Source organism: Oryza brachyantha, chromosome 2 (assembly GCF_000231095.2).
Source record: "Oryza brachyantha chromosome 2, ObraRS2, whole genome shotgun sequence".
NCBI lineage: Eukaryota > Viridiplantae > Streptophyta > Magnoliopsida > Poales > Poaceae > Oryza > Oryza brachyantha.
The window spans coordinates 22136373-22158981 of NC_023164.2; the positions used below are offsets into that span (position 1 = coordinate 22136373).

The 22609-nt window shown below is 42.0% G+C and overlaps 3 protein-coding genes across 3 annotated transcripts; 1 reads left to right on the forward strand and 2 right to left on the reverse strand.

The window, feature by feature from the left end:
* The first annotated feature begins 991 nt into the window (after positions 1–991).
* On the forward strand, positions 992–2359 carry LOC102705792 (protein MIZU-KUSSEI 1-like). Its single transcript, XM_040521112.1, has 2 exons — positions 992–1735; positions 1834–2359. The coding sequence occupies exons 1-2, from the start codon at positions 1180–1182 to the stop codon at positions 2148–2150; spliced, it is 873 nt and encodes a 290-aa protein (XP_040377046.1). The 5' UTR covers positions 992–1179; the 3' UTR covers positions 2151–2359.
* Positions 2360–7177: 4818 nt separating this feature from the next.
* LOC102716291 (TBC1 domain family member 15) lies at positions 7178–15129 on the reverse strand. Its single transcript, XM_040520743.1, has 15 exons — positions 14916–15129; positions 14389–14547; positions 13900–13966; positions 13706–13813; positions 13415–13499; positions 13050–13104; positions 12372–12773; positions 11648–11704; positions 10733–10831; positions 10545–10655; positions 10353–10424; positions 10120–10236; positions 9629–9778; positions 8988–9088; positions 7178–7644 (listed from the first exon to the last, which is right to left on the reverse strand). Exons 1-15 carry the CDS (start codon positions 15054–15056, stop codon positions 7317–7319), a joined length of 2052 nt encoding a protein of 683 aa, XP_040376677.1. The 5' UTR covers positions 15057–15129; the 3' UTR covers positions 7178–7316.
* Positions 15130–16179: 1050 nt separating this feature from the next.
* On the reverse strand, positions 16180–22609 carry LOC102716569 (protein CROWDED NUCLEI 1). The gene is made up of 9 exons (XM_040521353.1): positions 22468–22609; positions 21929–22136; positions 21004–21213; positions 20172–20425; positions 19810–20080; positions 19635–19718; positions 17181–19273; positions 16889–17069; positions 16180–16726 (listed from the first exon to the last, which is right to left on the reverse strand). The coding sequence occupies exons 2-9, from the start codon at positions 22073–22075 to the stop codon at positions 16517–16519; spliced, it is 3450 nt and encodes a 1149-aa protein (XP_040377287.1). The 5' UTR covers positions 22076–22136; positions 22468–22609; the 3' UTR covers positions 16180–16516.

Genomic DNA, 22609 nt, shown 5'->3' on the forward strand with positions numbered 1-22609 from the left:
TAGGCCCATTACCATCTCTGGGTACGCTGTATTCTCACCGGTCACTAGCTGCCTTATTACATAAGCATGCAAAGTTATCATGCATTGGGTCAATAACTTCCTAATTTGGATTCAAATCCTGCTTCGACAACGGGAGAATCCGGGCTAATTAGTGGGAGAAAGAACGGGACGCAGGGACCTTCAAAGGCTCCTCGCCGTTTCTCTGGCAATCCGGCGATCCCACACGGCCACACCGTACGTATAGTGATCTGCCGGACTTCCCCTGCCGCCGCTCAAGTAGGTGAAGGTTATTTATGGAGCGTCGCCGGCCCCCTCCCCTGCACCGGTATCACAACAACACCTCTCGCCCGGGACCGCCACCGCCTACCCCCACCTGACCATAATTTACGTTGCGCCTGTACTGGCTGCTGCGTGCGTGCCCGATCCCGCGGTTTCTTGTTACTAGTAGTAGTGCCAGTGTGCCAGCCAAACTGCACGATGACACGAACCAATGGCCGTTGGTTGGTATCCAGGTAGGTGAGTTATTCTCATCGATCGTCCGGTGCACTTCTCCTGCACTGCACACATCCTGAACATAAACCAAAACATCACGTTCCCACGGCCACGCACGTATACGTACGCACACGAGGCAGGGGTGACCAATCAGCCAGTGCGATGCGACGCCGCCCAGGGCGAGGCTGCCGCTTACCACGACGCAACGTCTGCCTCGTTTGGACGCCGCCTGAAAGAGCCGAGGTCGTTCAAAAAAAAAAAAAGGAGCCGAGGTGAGTGAGACGGCGTACGGGCGCGGGCGCGACACCGACACGCCTGCCCTCTCCCATCTGTCGCCGCGGCGTTCGCGCGCGGACCGGACCGACCGCTTTGCTTGGCCGGCCGCTCGCTCCCTTTTCCTCGCGCGTACGGCTCGTCTCGCTGCGCGACGCGACGCCACCGTCTCGTGCCGGTATTTATGTCCCGCCTCGCGCGCCGTCGTCTCGCCCCCACCCGACAGCGCACGCGCGCGCGCGCGCGCCACCTGCAAAAGCGCCGAGACGCCGACGCGCGCGCTCGGCTAAACTCGCTTAAAACCCAGTGTCGAATAACCAAACCCATTATTAACGGCACGCGCGCGCGGGCAGGGGACAAGGCAAGCCGGGAGCGAGCTAGCTTCGGGTTGCTTGCTTGGAGGAGTGGCTTGTCATGGCGAGAGCCTTCCGCGCGGCCTCCCCGCTGCCACTGCCCTCCTCCGGCTCCAGGGCGATCGCTTCAAGCGGCGGCGGCGGCGGCGGCGGCGGTGGGAATTTCCCGTGGCTGACCAGGAAGCGGCTGGGCAAGCCGCCGTCGCCGCAGCGGCGAGGTGGGCAGGAAGTGGAGGGAGCTAGGGGAGAGGAGGGGACGACGGCTGGCGCGCGCTTTTCCGCGACGTCGTCCTCGTCCGCGGAGCATGCTGAGGTGCAGTCTTCGTCGTCGTCGTCGTCGACGAGGAAGCGCGCGGACGCGCTGGCGCGGCTGCGGGCGGCGTTCCTGGCGGCGATCACACACCGGCGGCGGCGGCGGCAGCTGGGGTCGAGCGTGACGGGCACCATCTTCGGGCGGAGGCGCGGGCGGGTGCACGTCGCGCTGCAGACGGACACGCGCTCGCCTCCGGTGCTGCTGGTGGAAATGGCCGCCTACTCCACCGGCGCGCTCGTCAGGGAGATGTCCTCCGGCCTCGTCCGCCTCGCGCTCGAGTGCGAGAAGCAACCACTCAACCCAGGTACGTATTACCCGCTCTTACGCACGTCTTAGCTTTCGTCTTCTTCAGCGCCGGCGCGCACTAACACCACGACGGCCGGCCACCGCGTTGCACCACAGGCGAGAAGCGGCGTGCGCTGCTGGAGGAGCCGACGTGGCGAGCCTACTGCAACGGTCGCAAGTGCGGCTTCGCGGTGCACCGGGAGTGCGGCGCCGACGAGTGGAGGGTTCTTGGCGCAGTGGAGCCGGTCTCCGTCGGCGCCGGCGTGCTCCCCGACGACGCCTCCGCCGGCGCCGCCGCCAAGGAGGGAGACCTGATGTACATGCGCGCGAGGTTCGAGCGGGTGGTTGGGTCGAGGGACTCGGAAGCGTTCTACATGATGAATCCCGACGGCAGCGGCGGCCCCGAGCTCAGCATCTACCTGCTCAGAGTCTGACGACGATCAAAAAGAAAAAAAAAAGAGGAGATATCTTTATGTTTGCAATTAATTGTACGTAATCCATGCATGCATAATTTGGCTTGTGTTAGTTACTTTCTTGGGTTTCATGTAATTTGAAGGGTGTCAATGTGTGTACAGTATTACTGATCACTTGGGCTTAATATATCAATCTAGTGAACATTGGTGTGATGATGCTGCTGCAGCACGAGTATCTTAGACATTTCACATGTTTCACTTCCATCTATTTGCTTTTATTTATAATTATAAGCTAAAATTTAAATTTTTAATATTAAATTTGAAATTGATTTTATGGTTTTTTGTCGTCTTTTATTTTTCAATAGATCACTAAAAACACGTATATAAAAATATTATTTAGAAATTATTTTTTATTTGTAAATATATCGTTTAAATTTTTCAGCCAAACAATCACGCCGGTGGCTCAGGATTAATTAATGTTGTGTACAGTGGCTAATCTATGCTGAATCGAAACTTTTGATCTGTCGATCCATTGGCTGAGGTATAAATTCGTGGTTAACTGGTACTCTGGTAGGCCGCTAATTAACTTATCTTATTATAAAATAGTATACTTGTATGCATGCACTTCCATTAGTAGTAGCTTTGCCGACTTGCCGTTAGCTCATTGGCTTCATTGCAGAACATCTCAGAGCAAAGTTTTATGTGGGAAATTACACCTAACCAACCAAAATCAGCAACAGCTTAGACTGCGTTTTGGTGCTATGTTATTTTTAGATTTTTTTTGGCTTTTGTACGTATGTTTAACGTTTAAATATCATACTTTTTTTTAAAAAAATACATAAATGTTTAATAACTTATATTTTTAGAGTATATTTTTAATTTTATAGTGATTAATTGAATCGGTTAGTGTCAGTCGTGAGAAACATTCTATTAACTACTTCATTCAATTCCTTTAAATATATCAGATTAGTACTCGGATGTGTATGTATAAACTATGAACTGTGACCACGAAGTAAATCAGATGGTAAGATACATATATCGCCTTTTGTCCATCCATTTTTATGGGGTGCATCAAGACTGAAGGTTCATTCACTAAAGATAACCTGCAATAAACTATGGAGATTTTGATGTACCAAACCTAACGGATGGAACCTTTAATTAGTTGATCCCATTTCTGAATCATGATTGTCCTTGTTATGAAAATGCAATGCTATATTCTTTTGTCTTTGTTTAAGCCACCTTTATCATCATCAGAACTCACTAAGTATAACCAATGATTATCAGCGCGGCCATTCTGCGGAAAAAAACATAGTACCAAATTCACAAATGGCATCTGAAAAATATTTTTGGCAGATCACAAAGGCCTGCACTAAGTGATATCTCTTTTATGACAACCAATATTTTACAGTTATATATATATCCCAAACCATGGTCCTCACTCACTAATTAAATACCATGGGACCAAGACATCTCTCTCTATTATTTATTTTTGTCACAAAGCTAAGACGCAAGTCACACAACTGAAAGTGGCCTCACCAATTTGTTATCCCATAAGCCCACTCATTCCTCATCATTAGGGTTTTAAGAGTGGAACCATCCTTTCTCTTTCCTTCCTGCCTTTCCTCTTCTTTTACCACTTTCCCTTCATCCATGTCAACTTTATTCTCCTGCTGATAAAAAAAAAAGCAAAAACAAAAAAAAAACTTTATTCTCTTGCTGGCTGTGCAAAAGCATCATGGTTCATGGACCATGCAGAGAGGCAGGCGGTGGACCAGGTCTACCCAGGCCATGGCCCAACCAAATGAATAGACGTCATGAGGACGCCCAGGTTGTTAGGTTGGGCCACACACACGCTGGGAGAGTGTGCGTACTGTGCTGCTAGCCTCAAAGCCCAGCTGCTCCGGCGGCAACCGACGGCCGGGATGTTGCCGCGGCGAGAGCGAGAGGGGAAGCCGTCGCTTGCACGTCACGCCGGCCGGCCGGCCGGGGCGGCGCCGCCGGCGGCGGCCTGGTTTTTGCCCGGCCGTGGTGGGTGCCCACCGTCGTGTCGTGTCGTGTTTTTTTTGGTAAGAATGGAACGGGGTGTGCCGTGTGGGGACGCCGGTGAGCTGGGGAATGGATTGGCCGGCCGCGCATGCGCGGTTGTCGGATTGGGCAGGGAGGCTGCCTTTGCGTAGCCGTTGGCAACCGGTTTCTGAATTTGAAAAGTGAGATTTCGGTGATTATTCGGTAACATACCGTTACCGGTTTGGGTTTGGGGCAAAACATGGTGCAGTAGGAAGGTTGCCTTTATTAGGAAGGATATTGGTGTCAACGATGTTAAGAAGCGATGCTATTTATTTATATTTATTTATAGAATATTAAACTGAAAAGAAATTGTAAGCTCATCAGAAAGAGCAAACACGTATCGTTGCTCTTAATATACGTTCTTTATATAGTCTCATCGGTTTTTGGAATGGATGAGACGTGTGTCACTTACGTATGAGTCCTATGTTATTAAAGCATGCCCCTCTGACTCCACGTTAGATGAGCCACTTCCTCATGAGATGGGATGACATTAAGATTTGTGGCAAAACGGATTTATATTGAGAATCTTGGTATTCTACCTACAATAAATAAGAAATTGCTTAGACTCTACAAAATTTCTGCTTCCATATCGATTGGCTTTTGCGGAATACTCCTATCACAGTGTATCTTCAAAATAAAGTGTCTTTTCAACTGGGTGGTCTATCATAGTTGATAGATGCGGTCAGTATGCAACTTGCAATTTGAATGGAAGCTTAGAGTCTCTGATGATGCATTAGGCTTTTGTATGTTCTTCCGAGGGGAAAGGCTCTGAAAAGAGACAGATCGAAACTAGTACCTATCTCTGCAGATGAACCTGATGTGAAGAAAAGGAAGTGAGACGCTTCAGGATACAGAAATCACAGTCTCGGAACAGATTATCATGGCCGACCGTGTTAGTGTTGGAACCTCTAATCAGGGTTAGGCCTCGCGTCATAGCCTAGCCACAGCTTAGAGACAAAATGCAGCTAAGCTAGTGGCGGTAGCCACTGATTAATCTCATGACTTACTGCTAGCTCTTCTTTTTCGGAAGTGGAATTCCGCACATGCAGGGAACGTCATAGCTCGCTGTCCAATCCTGCCTCAAGATTACACATACAAAGGTGGAATTATTCCATTATTCCCACCATGGTTTCACTCATGATATCCTTCACAAACATTCACTTTCTGTCGTTGGAAAAAAAAAATCTAATCCCTTCCATCTCCCTTAAAACCATTCTTTTTCAATGTCAATTTGTGCCAACCCAATTACAAATCTGGTGCTCATGAAGTAATAAGGCTGACGATTCTGCTCTACTGGGGACAAAAGTTGGCAATTCAGAATACTGAATATTCCTCAAGTTCCATAAAATTTTCTGCTTTTGTCTAGATTTATATATGTGCTAATAAATAAATACATATACAAAACATATACATTGATATATGGATGAATCTAGATAAACTCGGAAAATCTTATGATATAAAACAAATAGAATACATAATATGCCAAAAGAGCCATGGTTATAACCTGTAGCACTGCACCTTTTAGTGCAAGTTGTGCAAGTATGGTAATCGTCTTTTCTTTAGAAAGTAGGGTTCACTTATTAGAGATTGCGCACGACTACATGGGACCTCAACCCATGGATTAAGGACTACCTTGGAATGTGCAGCTAACTTATCCACAGTTCTTAATCGATATGACTCCTCCTTGAGATATCTTCGATTTAACAAGTTAGTTCCCCACAAAAAACACTCTTAAACAAGTTGTCAGTTGCCTTCCGAGCTGGAATCTCACAATCAAACCTCTAATTATTCGCAATTATTTAGCCCATGATTCTCATTTTTTTAAAAAAAAAACAGAAGTCCTAGTGCGTCGTCGCAACACATTACACATCCAGCCACCAGCAATTTACTCCGAACGAGCTCTGAAATTTCCTCAAGAAGCTCTGAATTTCATCTCATCTGACGATGGCGACAAGGGAAAAAAGGAGATGAATTTCTCGAGAAAAGATGTGCATTGCCATGACAAGAAGAGGAGAAAGAATGTTTTGTGGGGCAGGGGAGATAAAATCTTGCCGTGCCACTAGACTTGTGTGGTTACTTGTCGGGGATCATGAATGGATGGATGGTTACAGTGTAGCCCCTTGAACAGACCAAGAGATCCAGCCTCAGATTCCACTTGTTCCTAAAGGCATGCGCAGCATTTAGCCCGTGTGGATGTGGGCCTACCGGTGTTTCACAAGTTTTGAGGCAATTCCAGCTTCCGTATTGTGATGATAGTTGAGAAAACGGGGCTTGTGCACGTAATTCCCCACAGTTAATGTTCTTTTTTTTGAAAGGTACATTTTATGTTTTTTTATATCAAACATAGGATGTGCTTATAAACTTTCAATGCCCAAATTATGGAGCTATGATGTTAAGGAAATGATTTTAGAATTACAGCGTGTTGATGTGTTGTTTCCCAATAGTCATGTATTGTCAATGTCATTGAAATGCTCTTTTTTAGCCTTGCTTCACGACTAATTATGCGGCGCTGCCCCAGTGAGGGGAAGACAAGTACGAAAACCATGTCACCACTGTTTTATGCAGGCTAAACTACAGGAAACTGGACAAAAAAACCAATGTCCTTCACAATGTAGCTTTGTGTTCTTTCACTCGCAGACTTAACAGTGTAAATTTACGTTAAGTTTGACTAAAATTTTAAATTATTTTTAAGTTTTATTTTATGTTATTTTAGGGTGATTACCACGGTTTTTAGGCGGTAACGCGATAATATAAACCCTGTCGACAGTGACTTCATCCCAAAGAGGCTATCAGCCTCAAGGCTTAAAAATCTAATAGTATTAATTAAACGGTAGATTTTAAAGAAGACTAGAAGAGCATTACCACATGGATCTAACTGCCAAAGATAAAGTAATCACGGGTAAAGAAACGAGCGACATGTATTTACGTAGTGAAGTCAAAGAAAGGTGTGTAACAGATAACCAATTTACTCAAAAGCAGACTTTTGTTAACTTAAAGTTCGTCGTGAGCAGGGAGTTAAAACATCATACATATATACACCGATCAGATTTCATCATTTGGATCGCCTTCATTATATTGCAGATGTTGTATGAGGCGACTGCTGAATCACCCATGCCTATCTCACAAGACCTCGTCTTGTTGCACGTACAGGCCACCGTCGGTCTCGATGGGCATAGAAGGCGGGGTTCCAGGCGGAATGCAAGCAGCCCCCTTTTCACCTGCAATGACACACAACGCCTCCGCATCCTGAATTGCCCGGTCAAGATTTATCTCGCCACTGAGCTCGTTGATGAACTTGAGAAGGGTGTCAAAATCCATCTGCTCTCCTATTATCCGCGACCGGTACCTTTTCAGGATCGCGACGCACAAGTAGAGGTGGAAGTGTTCCGACAGATAGTGGGTCCATAAAACTTCCCACAGTAGCAAGATTTGATCGAAACTGAACTCCCTGCAATCCACCATAAGAGATTAGGGTAACTTAGAATAAGAGAGAGGCGAGTGCCAGCTGCATTTTCATCTCCAAGTGCTTGGGCTTGGGAGTAGTGCTACTACATAAACATACTGAACTTTATCTTTTGCTTAATATTATTCTTCAAAAAGCATAGGAGACTGATAGCAGAAGATAGTCAGCGCCTGCTAATGGGTTGGATGAAAATGCATTAAATGGGTTGGTTTTTAATTTGAATTGTCTTTGGGTGCAAATGGATTGATATTTCAAATGGTTTGGATTGGATTGGTTTATACTGACAAATGGATTGGTATGGACTGGATTTAGTTAGGTGATTTCAAGTTCTAAATGGATTTGGCCTGTGGAGGGCAAATGGATACTTTAATTGGAGATATGTGGGATTCACATGCAGAAATTGATCAAAATTTGCATAAAGATGCTCTTATACAACAAATCATCCCACCAAATTTCAGTCAAATTTGATAAATTTTTATAATGTGAACGCAAGTTTTAAAATTTTAGATCCGAGTTTATACATACTAAATAGGTACATCCATCCATTAAATAGGTACATCCATTCTGTTAGAGTGGATTAGATCCATTTTAACCAAATGATTTGATGTAGATTGGGCTAAAATCAAAGTTGGATTGGTTTGGATTAGATCCTAACGAAGAATAATTGGTGCGGGTTGGTTTGGTAAACTACTTTGTAAAAAGATGGATTGGAGCGGATTTGGATTGGATTGGATTGAAATTTATTAGCAGGCTTACTTCTAGGCAAGTCATTGCTGGTACTATGTTTCCAGAAGGTCACCAAACGGTACCGCAGGCAAAAACTTTACTGGGGACCATGAGATAACTAATTGCCAAACGGTTCACCCAGGTTTGAGTTGAGCATCAACTAAAGATGGGAAGTTTGTTGTAAATAAAGGTAGCCTCCAAACTTTCAAAATTAACCAGCGTGATTATTGATGCCATTGGTTGATGATTAGCAAATAAGATTGCTGATAAGAGTAGATGTTCAAGGTACTGGTCCTACCAGCCTGCAGCTTTTACTGGAGATAAGTGACAGCAGGTATAAGCTACATAGGAGTTCTATAAATTCATTATCTGGTTTCATATCATATATACATATATATATATAGAGGAACATTATATGCTACAACCAGGTGTAGGTGTGGGTGTGTCTGTGTCTGTGTGTGTGTGTCTGTGTGTGTGTGTAAGATAAGTGGCTCTGCTGGGAACTAGAACATAGCGACATAGTGCTAAAGATGAAAACCAAAATTTTCAAGTATGTAAGGTGAAAAATGCATGCAACTCAAATAGAGAACAGAGAAACATACCTCTTGAATTGTATAAGAACCCAACGGAAACAGAAAAAATAGTTTAGGCAGTCGTTCTGCCTAAAATAGTTATGCAACGCAGGATCAAGAAGCTCCACAAGCTGTGAGGTACACAGAAAATCACACATGAATTACATATAAATTTTGTATCTGACAGTCATGAAAAGTAAATATATTGATACAAGTAGTTATTTTGAGCACTAAGCTGGTTGTGGCAGTGTTCATCAGATACATTTCTACAGTCGATAATCACAACATGGTGGGAGTTGAAGGCAGTAATAAGGAAATAATAATTAATAGTTATAAAAACTAAAGAGGAGTTCTTTTATGCTGCTTAAGAAGTACAAAAGCTTTAAAGCACTTGAAGGACATTGAACTGCTGTTCATTTCAACAATGTTTACAAACTTATAGTAGCAATACGAGTACTTTTTGTTCATAATATCAAAGGTCAAATCTCCAGTTGAAGGTAAGGGAGTTAAGGAAGCCATATGACAATCATACACACATAATCAACTGATAAGCCTAAACCCTTTTGCAAGATTTTCACAGTATATGTGGATTGAGCAAAAAATTCCAGCTGGAAAAAGGAGAACCATGATACTGCTTATATACTCAAAAGAATGGAAAATCCACAGCATACCTTGGATAAGGCAAGTAACTGAGCATGCATGCCATTCTGATCACGATTAAAATTGGCTCCTAATCGTTCCATCAAAATTGCAAAGCACCAAAATGATTCAGACTCATCTTCCATGACATATAGTATAGGTGCCAAAAAATCGCTCATTCCCTGTAAGAGCACTCGCTGGATGAGCTAACAAAGAGAAACATAGACAGACTACGGGAGTTCCACACTTTATAGGTCTAAATAGAAAGTAGGATAGCATGATTAACCCTGTTACTTGTATATTTGTAGTTAAAACCAGAAGCATTAACTAATGAATATTCTGTAATGCCTTCGTGATTGAGCTTGTACATACATTATAGTTTAACAAGCATCGTTACGCGATTAGTAGAATATTTCAATGTAAGTAGTGTTTTTCACTCAAATGACTTCAATTGACAGGCAGCTTTCGTCATTAGATGTTGTAGAATTGCTGGTGAAGAGTAATACGCAAGGTGCAAACTTACTTGGCAATAGCCAAGGTCGAAATTATAGAAGGAATACGTCAGCAGGATGTCCCGTAGCACTACAACATTTTGATTGTCATCTCCTTCGTAGTATGAAACTGATCTATCTGTCCTCACCTTGATACCCACAAAATAGTTAAAAACAAAGACTGATCAGAGAGGAAACTAAAATGGAAATATACCAAATTACACGAAGGAAAAGTTCAGATAGCAAAACTGAGACTAATTTATACCACGTCTTTGTCAATAAGGCCTTTTCTTTCCCTAAATTTGGTAAATCTTTTAGCTTGCATGGATGAAATACTCTGCAAATTGTATGAAGAAGAATCATGAATACTCAATAAATAGTAAGAGCATGTACTGGACAGCATTAGCACCACGCACGCTGAATTGCATCACGCTGAAGCTATGAACCTTAAACTAACCTTCCACTGGGATTTTATGGCTTCATATTCTGCTCTTTTCATGACAGCAAGATATTCCCTCTCGGCATATGTTGAATCGTATTCATGATACCCCAACAGGAATTTCCAGACCTTCATATTAAACATCAAAACTCATGCAAATAATGCCTTTTTGAGTGGTAATAGCAAATCAAGTTTAAGTATAAAACCTCTTTTCTGAGGACATGATCAACCCCTCCATAGAAAATTTTGTTCCTCAGCGCCTTTGAATCCACAACTCTACCTTCAGGATCTAAGAAGGATCTCCACTGTGCAAAACAAATCAAACAAACCTAAGACATTTCTGAGCGGGACATCAGTACTTACAACATGACCAATACATGATAATTGCAAGATGGTGATGAAGATCCATGAAACTAAGGACATTATGTGCAGTGTAAAATCATAGAGTTCTTTATGAATGAAAAATGCCAGACTTCATCTCAGCCTTCCGTTCAGTTTAGGAAAAAGGCCAGACTACCATTTGGCAAAACAGATCTTTTTGTGCAGCACAATTCTCCTCTGCCTGCTAAATGACCAGATAATTAAGAGTTTACTAGAGAAAAAGGATAAGTTTCCATGTAACAGTCTATTTCAATCCATTTATACATTCAGAAATCGTGTTGTTTATATCAAAGGTTTAGGTATCTGATAAAGGCGGATTCTCCTGTCAGGAAAAGCATGGCTTGCAAATTACGAGGCAACAGTTCCACCAAAATACTGCAGAATTTCTTAAAGGTTTGCTTTAAGCCCCCAAGCCATACACTAAAAGATGGTTTAATCACGTATCCCTAGAGTCTGAGTCAAAGGCATGAACATGATGAATCCAGGAAATGTAGCTGTACAACACAAGTATTAAAGGTTCAAGATTGAACAGAATTATGACTGTCTTGAGATCATAATATGCTAGTAAAGACATCCAAAATCAAATGTTGAACCCGTCCCATTGAATTCAACACAACTGATATATCTTGTGGACTGAATGGCTAATCTAATAATTAGCATTGCAATGTTAAGCAGAATAATAGCACATGGAATTTTAGCATCATAGACCACTTGAACAAAGTGATCAGCGAATTCAATACCTCTTCAACACTCAATGGTTGTTCTCTTTGTTTTCCCCACGCAAGTGATTTATCAGACTGCCAAGATCAGGGAAACTGACGTTACACACATTGCGGTATCCAAAATTGTACTGATAGTTTTGAGCAGTATCAGGGGTCAGAAGAAAAAAATAACTCGCTATTTTAATAAATCAAAATTGCATTTAAGTTTTCCAACTAAAATGACAACAAGTGTGTTAAATAATACATAAAAGATACATTCAATACTACCAATAATTATTGGAAGGAGGTTAGCAGATTGTGGTTTTGAACTACATCAGATGGCAGGAGATAATACTAGTTTAGCTTAAGTTTCTTCTAATTACAGATGGCTTTGATCTTGATTGTGAATGTGAAATTGTAGTTTACTCCTCCATTTCATATTGTAAGATTTTTTAGCCATGTCTACATTTATCCATTGATCCATATATATTGTTTGTATGTATGTCTAGATTTATTAGTATCTATATGAATCTAAGCAATGTTAGAAAGTCTTGCATTGTGAAACGGGGGGAATAGCTTTTTCCTCTCTGTACTTATACATTTTACTTCTTTCATTATAACACATATATACCACAGTTTTAAATGCTCGTCTCCATGACTTGTAAGCAAGTGCTTCAAGAAGTCATTGTGGTGTTGTTCTCTTCCAAAATTTGCAGTGCATGAATAGACACAAAGAACAATATAGAGAACAAGATATGTTTACCTCCTTTAAATCTGATGGCAAAGAACCTTTATCAGGTGTTATTTGCTGATCTTTGTACTTATCATTTGCTCTGTTGTCCAAAACATATTCTTGTTGCTGCCTTCCATAAGTACGACCACTACTATTCTGGTTTTCACGAAAGAGACTAGACGTGGTATCTCGTGCGAACTTGGTAACCAGAGAAAATTTCTCCAAAACTTGGATAGAGAGATCGCGGCCTGGATCATTCGATTTGTGCCTTTGCTTTGGGAAATATTCAGTCATGCTAGAAGATGCCCCATGTTTGGCATCGCTCCCATGTCCGGCTTCATCAACTGAACTAGAGAAACTGAGTGAATTCTGCCGTGACATGGCATTTGCTACAGAGGCAACACCAGGAAGCTCCAGAGATGACAGACTTTTCTACAAGGCATCCAAACAAATGGATTTAAGGTCCATGGTAAGAACTCAGTATAAGTTAAACTTATACAAGAGATCAGCCAGAACAGGGATTTCAAAAGAAAGATTACTATATATATATACAAAGGACTGCACTAAAAGGGTCATTTTGCATATTCATTATTCAATTTGTCAATGAGCAAAATAAGGCAATAACAGTACAGAAGTTCCTATTGAGGGACAGTGGTCTTATAACAAATTGTACAGTGGGTCTAGCTACAAGAAACTACAATAACATACCTGCAGAGGATCTTGAAAGTCGTTAACAAGAAATACATTAGGATCATCATCCGACCTTGAAATAGAGTAGAGAGAATTGAATCATATTCATTATTATCCCAAGTGTATGTTAACAAAATAGTAAATACTAAATATTATGAATGTATCCTATCATATAGACGGAAAACAAAACATGCTTTGAAAATCCAGTAATGGATTATATTATATACTTGGTAGACTTATTGTATGGATATTACAGTTATAGTTCGCTCGTAATCCAAATAGCGTTTTTAATATTTCTAGGAATGAGCAATTTAGGCACTAAGAAACAACACAACAGGGCAGCTTGATCAATTATTTGATGATAGGGAGCCCAGAAAAGAAACCTGATAATAAAAACATGCTTCTTTAGTGTTGCAAACAATTCACGAAGCCCGCCATTGTAGAAATAGAATGGAGGAAAAGCCAAGCCTGCAAAATTTAAAACAATACATAAATACAAAAATCCTTTTGTTTCATTTTTGTCAGCATGTGTATTATGTCGCTGGCAGAAGCAAAAAATGCAATGAGCCTGTAAGATATAGTACATAAAAGCTAATCTGGTCACCTTGACTATACAAATTCCACAAAGTTTCGAACTAACCATAAGAAAACAAATAACTAGAAGAGCACTTCACCTGATGAGAGAACAATGATTATGTACTCGAACCCAAATGTCGGGGTGTGCTTACGGATGAAGCGTACATCACTTAATGGCAAGGCTTTTATAGTGTACAGGTTTCTATCTGTGCATAATCAGGCAAGAAAAGAGAGTCAAGTGTAATAACTGCTGCATTTAATTACCAAGTATAACTGAAGATGTTGTTCCTACATTTTTCTATTTCCATGGAAGCTGAACTGCTTGAGAAAGAATCGGCTCCCACATTTGGTTCCCAACTCTGTCACACAGATTTGAACAAGATATAAGCAAATGAAGAAAACAATTTAAGCGACTTCAGAATACCAATATGACAATATAGCATCAAGCAGGTATAATCAACAAAACTATATTCAGCTGCCAACCAGCAACAATCATTTGGATTTTCAATATCTCAATTATCTTATTCTAAGATCACAAGTTGAAGAGAAAATATAGGAAGGTAAATGCATGTAGGGATAGTAGTGCGTTATGGATCATTAGCATATCCGGAATGTAATGATAAGCAAATATATAAGCCAAACAGCATATAATTCAAGTAGCAACCCGAATGCCTTGGCCATCCTAGTAGAGCCATCACAGCAACTGTCCTGACAATAATATCAAAAACATACCACAAATTTATGAGCAACCAAGCGTTCAGACTGGCTAGGGTCAACTCACCAGGAACAGGGAGCCCTGCTGCAAGTAGAGGCGCAGCTTCCCACTAATCCGGCCAGAGCCATACTGCGTCGGATGGATCGTCACACGCTCCTTCTCGTAGACCAAATCCACTCTCGCCGTCTCGGCTGACTCCTGGTCCGCCAGATCACTCCTCATCACCTTTGATCACAAAACAATCACCAATTCAGTCCAAATTGAGAACACAACAATATGATATAGCCTTTTCGTCTCTATATCACGCACACCCAACGGAAAAAATAAACTAATCAATTTACAGAATACAGGGGAGGGAGTAGCTGCCGAATTAGTTGCTGCGGAACTAGAGCACACTACCCCCAACGTCATCGGCATCTGAAGGATCCAAAATCCCCAAAACCTCAACAAAATCATCGACCTAATCGAGCGAAATTCGCTCGCGCTGCGACCGAATCGCGCTCTCTCGGCCGGTACTCGGTAGCAACCGACGCGAACGGAACCGGCGGGAAGCAGGCGAGCGGCGGCGGAGGGCGGGGAGCTGGAAGGCGCACCGTGTGGTCGGAGGACGCGGCGGCGGCGGCGGCCGCGTAGTCCGAGTCGTCGGAGAGGTCGTGGAGGTCCGGCGAGCGCGGGGCCCCAGCCTCGGCGGCGGTGGCTGCGGCGGCGGCGGCGGCTTCTTCTTCTCCACGCATCGGTGTGGGTTGGGTCTCTCTGATCGGCTCCGTTAGTTTAACAGCAAATCCGTCGAATTGCGTATAATATAGGCTTCTCCTTATTATTTTTTTAATTTAATTTTCTAAAACTATGGAGGAGTAGAATTATCTCGGCTTCTCCTGATGTAACTCTAACTCTTGCGAAATACACTTAAGGAGTACTATAATGAAGTGTCGTAGGAATAATGAGTAAAATTACTTAGGTTATTGTTACTCAGTAGATGACAATTTTCTCTCATTTTTCCTCCTCCTCCACGTCATAAATCAATTGTTGGAGTACTTGTTTCTCTTATGGCAGAGCTGTTTTCAATTAGAGAAGTATGTGTTTTCCTAATGGACATTTGTTTATGGATAGTGTGATTCTTTTTATTATGTACAGTTCAGGACTGGAAATCAGACAAATAGTTACTCTGCAAAAAGGTGCCTTCAGAAAGTCCAGCGTTGTATGGCTAAGTCTACCGTACTCCGTGCAGGTGCCAATAGAAAGTGAGCACATGCTGCAAACAAGTTGTAACGGCAAGAGGTTGCTTCCTCTAGTCATGTATCCATGCCTTAGGGACAAAGGCAAAGAGTCCAGAATAGATATTCCGTTGGAGAGGGCAGATGGCCAACATACTCGGATACACAAGCCATGGTACTGATATTTCCACCTTGTATTTATAAGTTAAATTTTAAATTAATAACTTTAAATTTAGAATTTAAATTAATAACTTTAAATTTAAAATTAATTTTAAGATTTTTTATCATAGTTTATTTTTCAACCTTTGTTTTTATATTACTAACAACACGTGTATAAAATTTACGTTGCTAAACTATTTTTTGTTTGTAAATATAAGTCTTAATTCTAAATTATTTTCATATGTAAATATGTAGTTTTTTTCAAAACAAAAAAAAAAGCCAAACAATTGGGTGCATATTTCACCGACTGATGAGCAATATTTCACCCAACACAACTGCCAGTCAACAAAGGCCCCTCTAGTTAAAGATGCACAAAGGACATCAACGGATGAGCCATATTTCATGAAGCACAACTGCCAGTCAACAAAGGCCTCTATTTGAAGATGCACAAAGGGCATGAAAGACAATCTGGTTGGTAGTCATCTGGAGGTGAAAAATGTTTCCCGCGTTGACAAATGCCACAAACTTTGCACGTAAACTGATCCTGGAACAAAAGGAACAACAATTACAAGCCTCAACCCTTGACTGTTACAGGCATCGCGCCATTGTACATTCTCAAAAGCTAACTTCTGTGAGCGCCCCATCAAATCTATGTCTACTACAAATATATTTCAATTACAGGGGAGCACATAATAATTGAAGTGGAAAATCTACTAGTACATCATCCAACCAAACACACAACCTAGAGTTCCAAGAATGGCATGTCATGAATCGAAAACAGAAACGCTAGAAATAACCTATTTCAGTAGCCTCTGCGGTTGTCATGTAGTGAAGAAAGACCATAGCTTTTTCCCAATTGATTGGTTCCGCCTTTCAGAATCCTCGTCATCATCATCATCCTGCTCAGCTCCAAGCTCACTTCCTGATGGTGTCATAGGCACCGCATCTGGTAATGTGTCAATACCGTCCATAATATCTCCCCCCTCAGCACCAGTGACCTCTGCAGGGCCATGGGTGTCACCAGCTTCAGCCTAACAAGAGCAAGTTTCAAGTCAGCTCTGATCCTGAATGTATATGCCAGACACAACAAAAAAAGAACGCATAGCCTTATAACCCAAAACTACATTTACCAAGGATACCGAAAACATTTCAACAGATAGAGAACAGCATAAAATGCGGAATAAGGATCTTACCAGAGAGTCGGGTAATTGAGATGCATCATCCACTGATTGGGAGGTCCCCTTGCTCTCAACGGCAGGTTCCTCAGCCTTCGATGTACCTTCTGTGTCATCTATAGTAGCCTCTACTGTCTGTTTATTTCCTGTCTTCGCAGCTTTCCTTTTGTTGGTTTGGGCTGCCGTTGCCGCATTTGCACTTTTGAACAAAACAAAGCAAAAGGAAATCAATTTACTCCACAATTCAGTAAAGAGAAATGGGCAATAACCCAAACAAGAAATGAAACAAGGGATAAATAAAGAAACATACACTGTAGTGCGTCTGAGGTTGTAGCGTTTTTCTCCTGGGGCTTGTGTCACTGCTGTAGCAGTTTGGCGCCTCTTTCGGCGCTGCCCTCCAAGTGAAACACTTTCAGAATGAGCTTCACTATCCTCATCTTGTTCACTGATTGTGGCTGCAGCAAAGCGCCGCTTCCGTGTACCACCCTCAGCCACTGAATCTTCCTGACCATCATTCTTTACCTCCAAATTATCACCAAGTATACCTTTAGCATCTTCAACTACTGCAAGAACTGATCGTGTCCGTTTTACTCCACCTTTTGATCTACCCCTCCTGTTTTGTTGCCTGCGTCCTTGTTTTGATGTTTCGGGCTCCAAATCAACTTCAGGGAGAACTGATGAGCCATTCCCATTTTCGTCAACAGTGGCAATAGTTGTGTCCACTGCCATGTCCGTGTTGCCATCAAATGACTGGTTTCCATGAATATCTACACCATTATCTGCAACTCCAAGAGAAGATTCCATCTGGACATCATCTGCTATATCTTGCCTTTCAGATTCTTCGTTCTCCAATGCCCCACTTTCAGATGGGACATCCTCAGCATTAAATGAATCATTTGCTACCTGATAGACAGGAGTTGGCTCATAATCATCATCGTCCTGTGATGCTTCCTCTAGTCTTGTACCAAAGTCCGTGTTCTTCTCTAATGATTGATCAGCCTTCTTCCTAGGAGAAAACTTGAAAATCCTTGAACACTTCTGCAACAATGATAAACGGCCACCTGAATTAACAAGTGTTCCAGTGTCTTGAGCTACACTGTCAGGGTTGGGGGATCGATCATCTGCCTCCACAGCCAAACTAGGATATTCTATATCAGGGCTGTCTTTAAGAGCTAGGGCATCTAGGCCCTCAAAAATAGTAACCCCACAGTTTTTGCACACCTTGTACTTTTCAAACATATCAATGAGGTGACTCCTGTCCCTGTTATATGCTTCTCTACGCTCTTTCAGACTCTTGCTGAGCGTATTAAGGCTATCAATGTCCCTTCTAATGTCTACCTTGTCAGTTTCCAGTTTTTGCCTGTCCTCCACAAGAACTTCCTTTTCCCTCTGCAGCTCTTTTTTCTCCAATAGTATCTTCTGAATCTTTGATTCATTCAATTCGACTGCACGTTTGAGCTCATTTTCTACAAAGTCTATCTTCCCATTTAACTCATTCTCCTTCTCTTCAAGTTCTCTCTCTTTACTCGCTTGTTTTTTCTCCATCTCCATCTCCAATTCATGCCGATGCAGCTGCAAATTACGCTGAAGATCAGCACGTTCTCTCTTTAGAAATTCCTCATTTTCCACGCTCTGATGGTGTATAGTGTCCATCAAAGATTTTTCCTTAAGTGCAAGATTTTCCTCCTGCTCCTTGTATTTTCTGTCCAATTCGTCCTCTTTATCTTTCAACCTTTTTTCTTCATTTTCATGCCACCTTTCTAGATTCTTCTTTTCATTGTTCAGTTTCTTCGTTTCCTCTCCCAATCGAGTTCTTTTTTCATCAAGCTGCTCCCACTCTTCTTCAAATTTCTGACGTTGCTTCCTCAAATCATCAGTTTCCTCAGAAAGAGAGTTGCTTCGCATTCTGTATTCGTCAATCTCCTTCTTCAGTTGTGCCGTAAGAATGATGTGCTCTTGCCTCTCTTCCTCTGTAATTTTCAGATTGTTCTGCTCTTGCAATATTTTCTCCTTTTCGGCAACCACTGTGGCTTTCAAACTCTCAAGTTCCAATTTGTACATCTCAGCCTGCTTTCTTTCATTTTCCATTTGCAGCTTCTGTTCCGACAGCTGTCTCTCATCATTTTGTAGTGATTCCTCCCACTTCTTCAGAGCTTTCGATTTGGTATCAAGATCATTTTGCCATTCTTCCAATTTTTTCTTACTTTCATTTAGTGCTTGCTCATTTTTAGAAAGTTTGTCATCCCAAGATCTGATATCCTTTTCCCTCTGCACCAAATCAGCTTCCTTCTGTATCAAAATTTCATCAAATGATTTCCTCTCATTCTCCAATTGTAATTCAAAATCCCGTCCTTTTGATTCAAGCTTTGCATTATGATCTTCAAGAAGCTTCTGAAGCCCAACCTGCAACAGAATTGGTTGGTAAGATTATAGTACGAGTATATAATATTTATTTAGGAGTCATTGCAATACATAGACATGGTTCTAGCTACATTGAAAGAAGAGATCACGAAAAACAAAAGCATCAACTGCCAAGCAACTTTCTGCAATAATAAAAGCATAAAATGGAGAACAAACTACACCATGTAAGATAACAGAAATTTCCAGAGGACTTAAAACATCAAAACCACACATTTAGCACAATCAAATTTACTAAAATGGTACCTAGAATAAAACACAAACAACATTCCAACAACCAGTCTAGACAATACTAACAAGTGTACTATTTTACTGAAGAAACACGATATTAGTATATCATACTTACTTTTTCCCTTGCACTGACTTTTTCTTCTCTTTCAGCTAAATGTTTCTCTCTTTCTTCTAATTTATTTTGCTTTGATCCAGCTTCCTATAATTGGATAGAAACAGGACACATATTTTAAGTCCACCATCAGCTTATAATAATCTGAAATAGGGGTGAAGGAGAAGGAATTCAATACCTTTTCTTGTAAATGCAATTCATCTAGTCTTTTGTTAATATCGTCCTCTTTGATTTTCAGTGTAGCTTTAGTATGCTCCAGAGTCTTTTTTGCTTCCTCCAGCTCCGCCTGTTTTACCTTGAAAAGTTTGTCATTCTCGTTTGCTCTCTCCACTTGATCGTTTAGGGACCTCTGCAAATCAATAAGTCTATTCTGACTTTCCTTAGCCTTTTTCTCCCAGTCACGTAATGACTCCTCCTGCTTCTTGATCTGCTCCTCCCTTGCCTTCCGCCTAAGCATACCAAAACAATCACATAAGATAATCAATTGCTTAGAACAGAACAGAGCAGACAGACAAAGGAAAATGGGCAAGAATGTCATACTCATTTTCAAAGTATAGCTTCTCCTTCTCCAACCTACGCTGACGAGCCTCTACCTCTTCTAAATCCCTGTCAGCTTGAGATTTCTTACGGTTTGCCTCTGCAAGCTTCGCATCTGCAGCATGAAGCTTACCCTCAACCTCCAAGGTTTTTTCCTCCAGACTAGCCTCAAGGGATTGAGCATCAGTAATCTTTTTCTCAGACATAAACTTAACCTCCGCTATCTCTCCACGAATTTCACGCAGTGCCTTTTCAAGCTGCAGAGTTCAGAGAAATAAAATAATAAGAAACAAGAATGAATCCTTCAAGTACATGTCTACAGGCTAGAACTGCAGACGACATAAAGAATAATAGAAATAGAAAGGCAAGTGCATTGTGCTGTCAAGTTAATAAAACTTCTGATGAACATAAGCATAATGCTCTGCTTCATGGATGCAGTCAATAAAAACTATTGGCTGGGAAATATAGCCTTAAAAATTATTCAACTAGTTCATTTGACCATTAAATATTATTGCATCATGATTCATGTGTGATCAAGTTTACAAACCACCAGTATATGACTATATACAGTAAGTATATTATAAAAAATCTGCTTAGTCATTAACTGTTAACAGCATTAAAAATCTATATATACTACTAAAAAAAAGCAGAGTCGTCCTCTCCCTCCTCTACTCCCACTGTGTGCAGCACACAACCAGTGCAGGATCCGATGTTTTATCCTCAATCTACCACCAATCTTATGGGTCTGGCCATTCAACACACTGACATGTTACTAGTATCGGGAAATACTGACAAACAGCAAGAATAAGAAATTATGAGATAAACAAGAACATACATCAGTTACACACTGCTTCTCAACACCCAATGCTTTTCGCATGCTTTCCTCCCGCCTTTCATATTCTGATATAGCATTCAAATGGGCAGCTTGTTCCCGCTTTAAAATCTCTTCTTTCTGTGTCAGCGCTTGGCTGATTTCATCAAGTTTGGCCGTCCATTCCTTTTTCTCAATCAAGAGCAGCCCCATATTGTACTGGTATTCATGCAACTGCAGACATGCAGACAAAAAACATGAAATGGAGTAACTACAAATGGCATGATCAAACAATAAAATGGATGTGCAACTGTAGTAAATATGATTTTGCAAGCATGCACGAGTGAGAGAGTGAAGATCTAAAGAAAAATATAAATTAGATCAAGTGCCTAGAATGGGAAATATAAGTCAAGGACATATAGCATTCATCTTCTATAGGAATTTATATGCCTAACCTCCTAAGATGAAACAACCCATTACAGTAGTTTCTATAGCTGAGAACCTATAACCTAACTTTTTCAAATAATATATCAACATGACTGAAAAGTTATTGAAAGAATATAAGAATGATACCAACATAATGTAGCACCCTAGGCAGCGTTCTGTTTCAGATTGACTAGGCTACAAGGTCAGAAAATACAGTTTTTTTTCTAATAAGCAACCATGTTGTTTAAATCATTAGCATGCACTGAAATCACTTCGTTTTGTTACAGAATGTTTGGCAGACCGCCATATTTTGAAATGCTTTATGTTCAAAATGAAAATCTTGAGGCATACTGATCTAAATGTTACTTTCTCGCTCAATTTCACTGCTTAGACTTCTCATTGACTGATAACACGCCATGACAAAAACGCACATTGCAGCTGTTGAGCAGAGAAACATGCCCCTAGATTGGAATTCAAAAGCTACATCAAGAACAGAAAGAAAATGCCAGGATTAGGGCAAAACCTCTTGCTCTAGTTCAGCAACCCTCAGAGAAGTTCCTTTCCCCTTGCCAAGGGGCGCCGACGCGGCGGGAGCGCCACCACCGCTCCGCTGGTTCGCCGGAGCCGGCGTCGACCACCCAGTCCACCCCTTCCCCTGCGGAGTAAACATCACGCCTTCTTGCGCCCAATTTCCTCACGGCTCATCCAAGAAACGAAGCGCCTCTCCCTCCCTGCAATTCCACAGACCAAAAAGAAAGCACCCAAATCACCGACCAAAGCTCCACCTTGCAAAACCCTAGCCCAACAAGAACAAAAAAGAACCCGCCAACGAAACCCTAATTCCCAAGAGCCGCCACCAAACCCACCCCCTGGAGCCGCAAGAAACCTCTCGCATTACCAAGAACCAACAAACCTCCCACCGAAAAGCTCCCAAATTTGAAATCCTCCCCCCAGAACACAGAGACCCCCCCTGAAAAAAAAATCCAAACCAAGCCTCAAAGAAATAGCCGCCCCGCAAGAAAAAAAAAAAGAACCGCCCGGATCTGCTCGGAGGGCACTAACCGGGACGCTCCCCGCACGCCGCCGGCCGGTGCGCGGTGCCGAGGCGGTGCCGGTGCGCGGTGCCGCAGCCGCTCGCTCGCGGCCTGGCTCTGGCTCGGGCTCGGGGGGGTTGGTGCGTCGTGCGGCTAGATTTGGGAAAGGC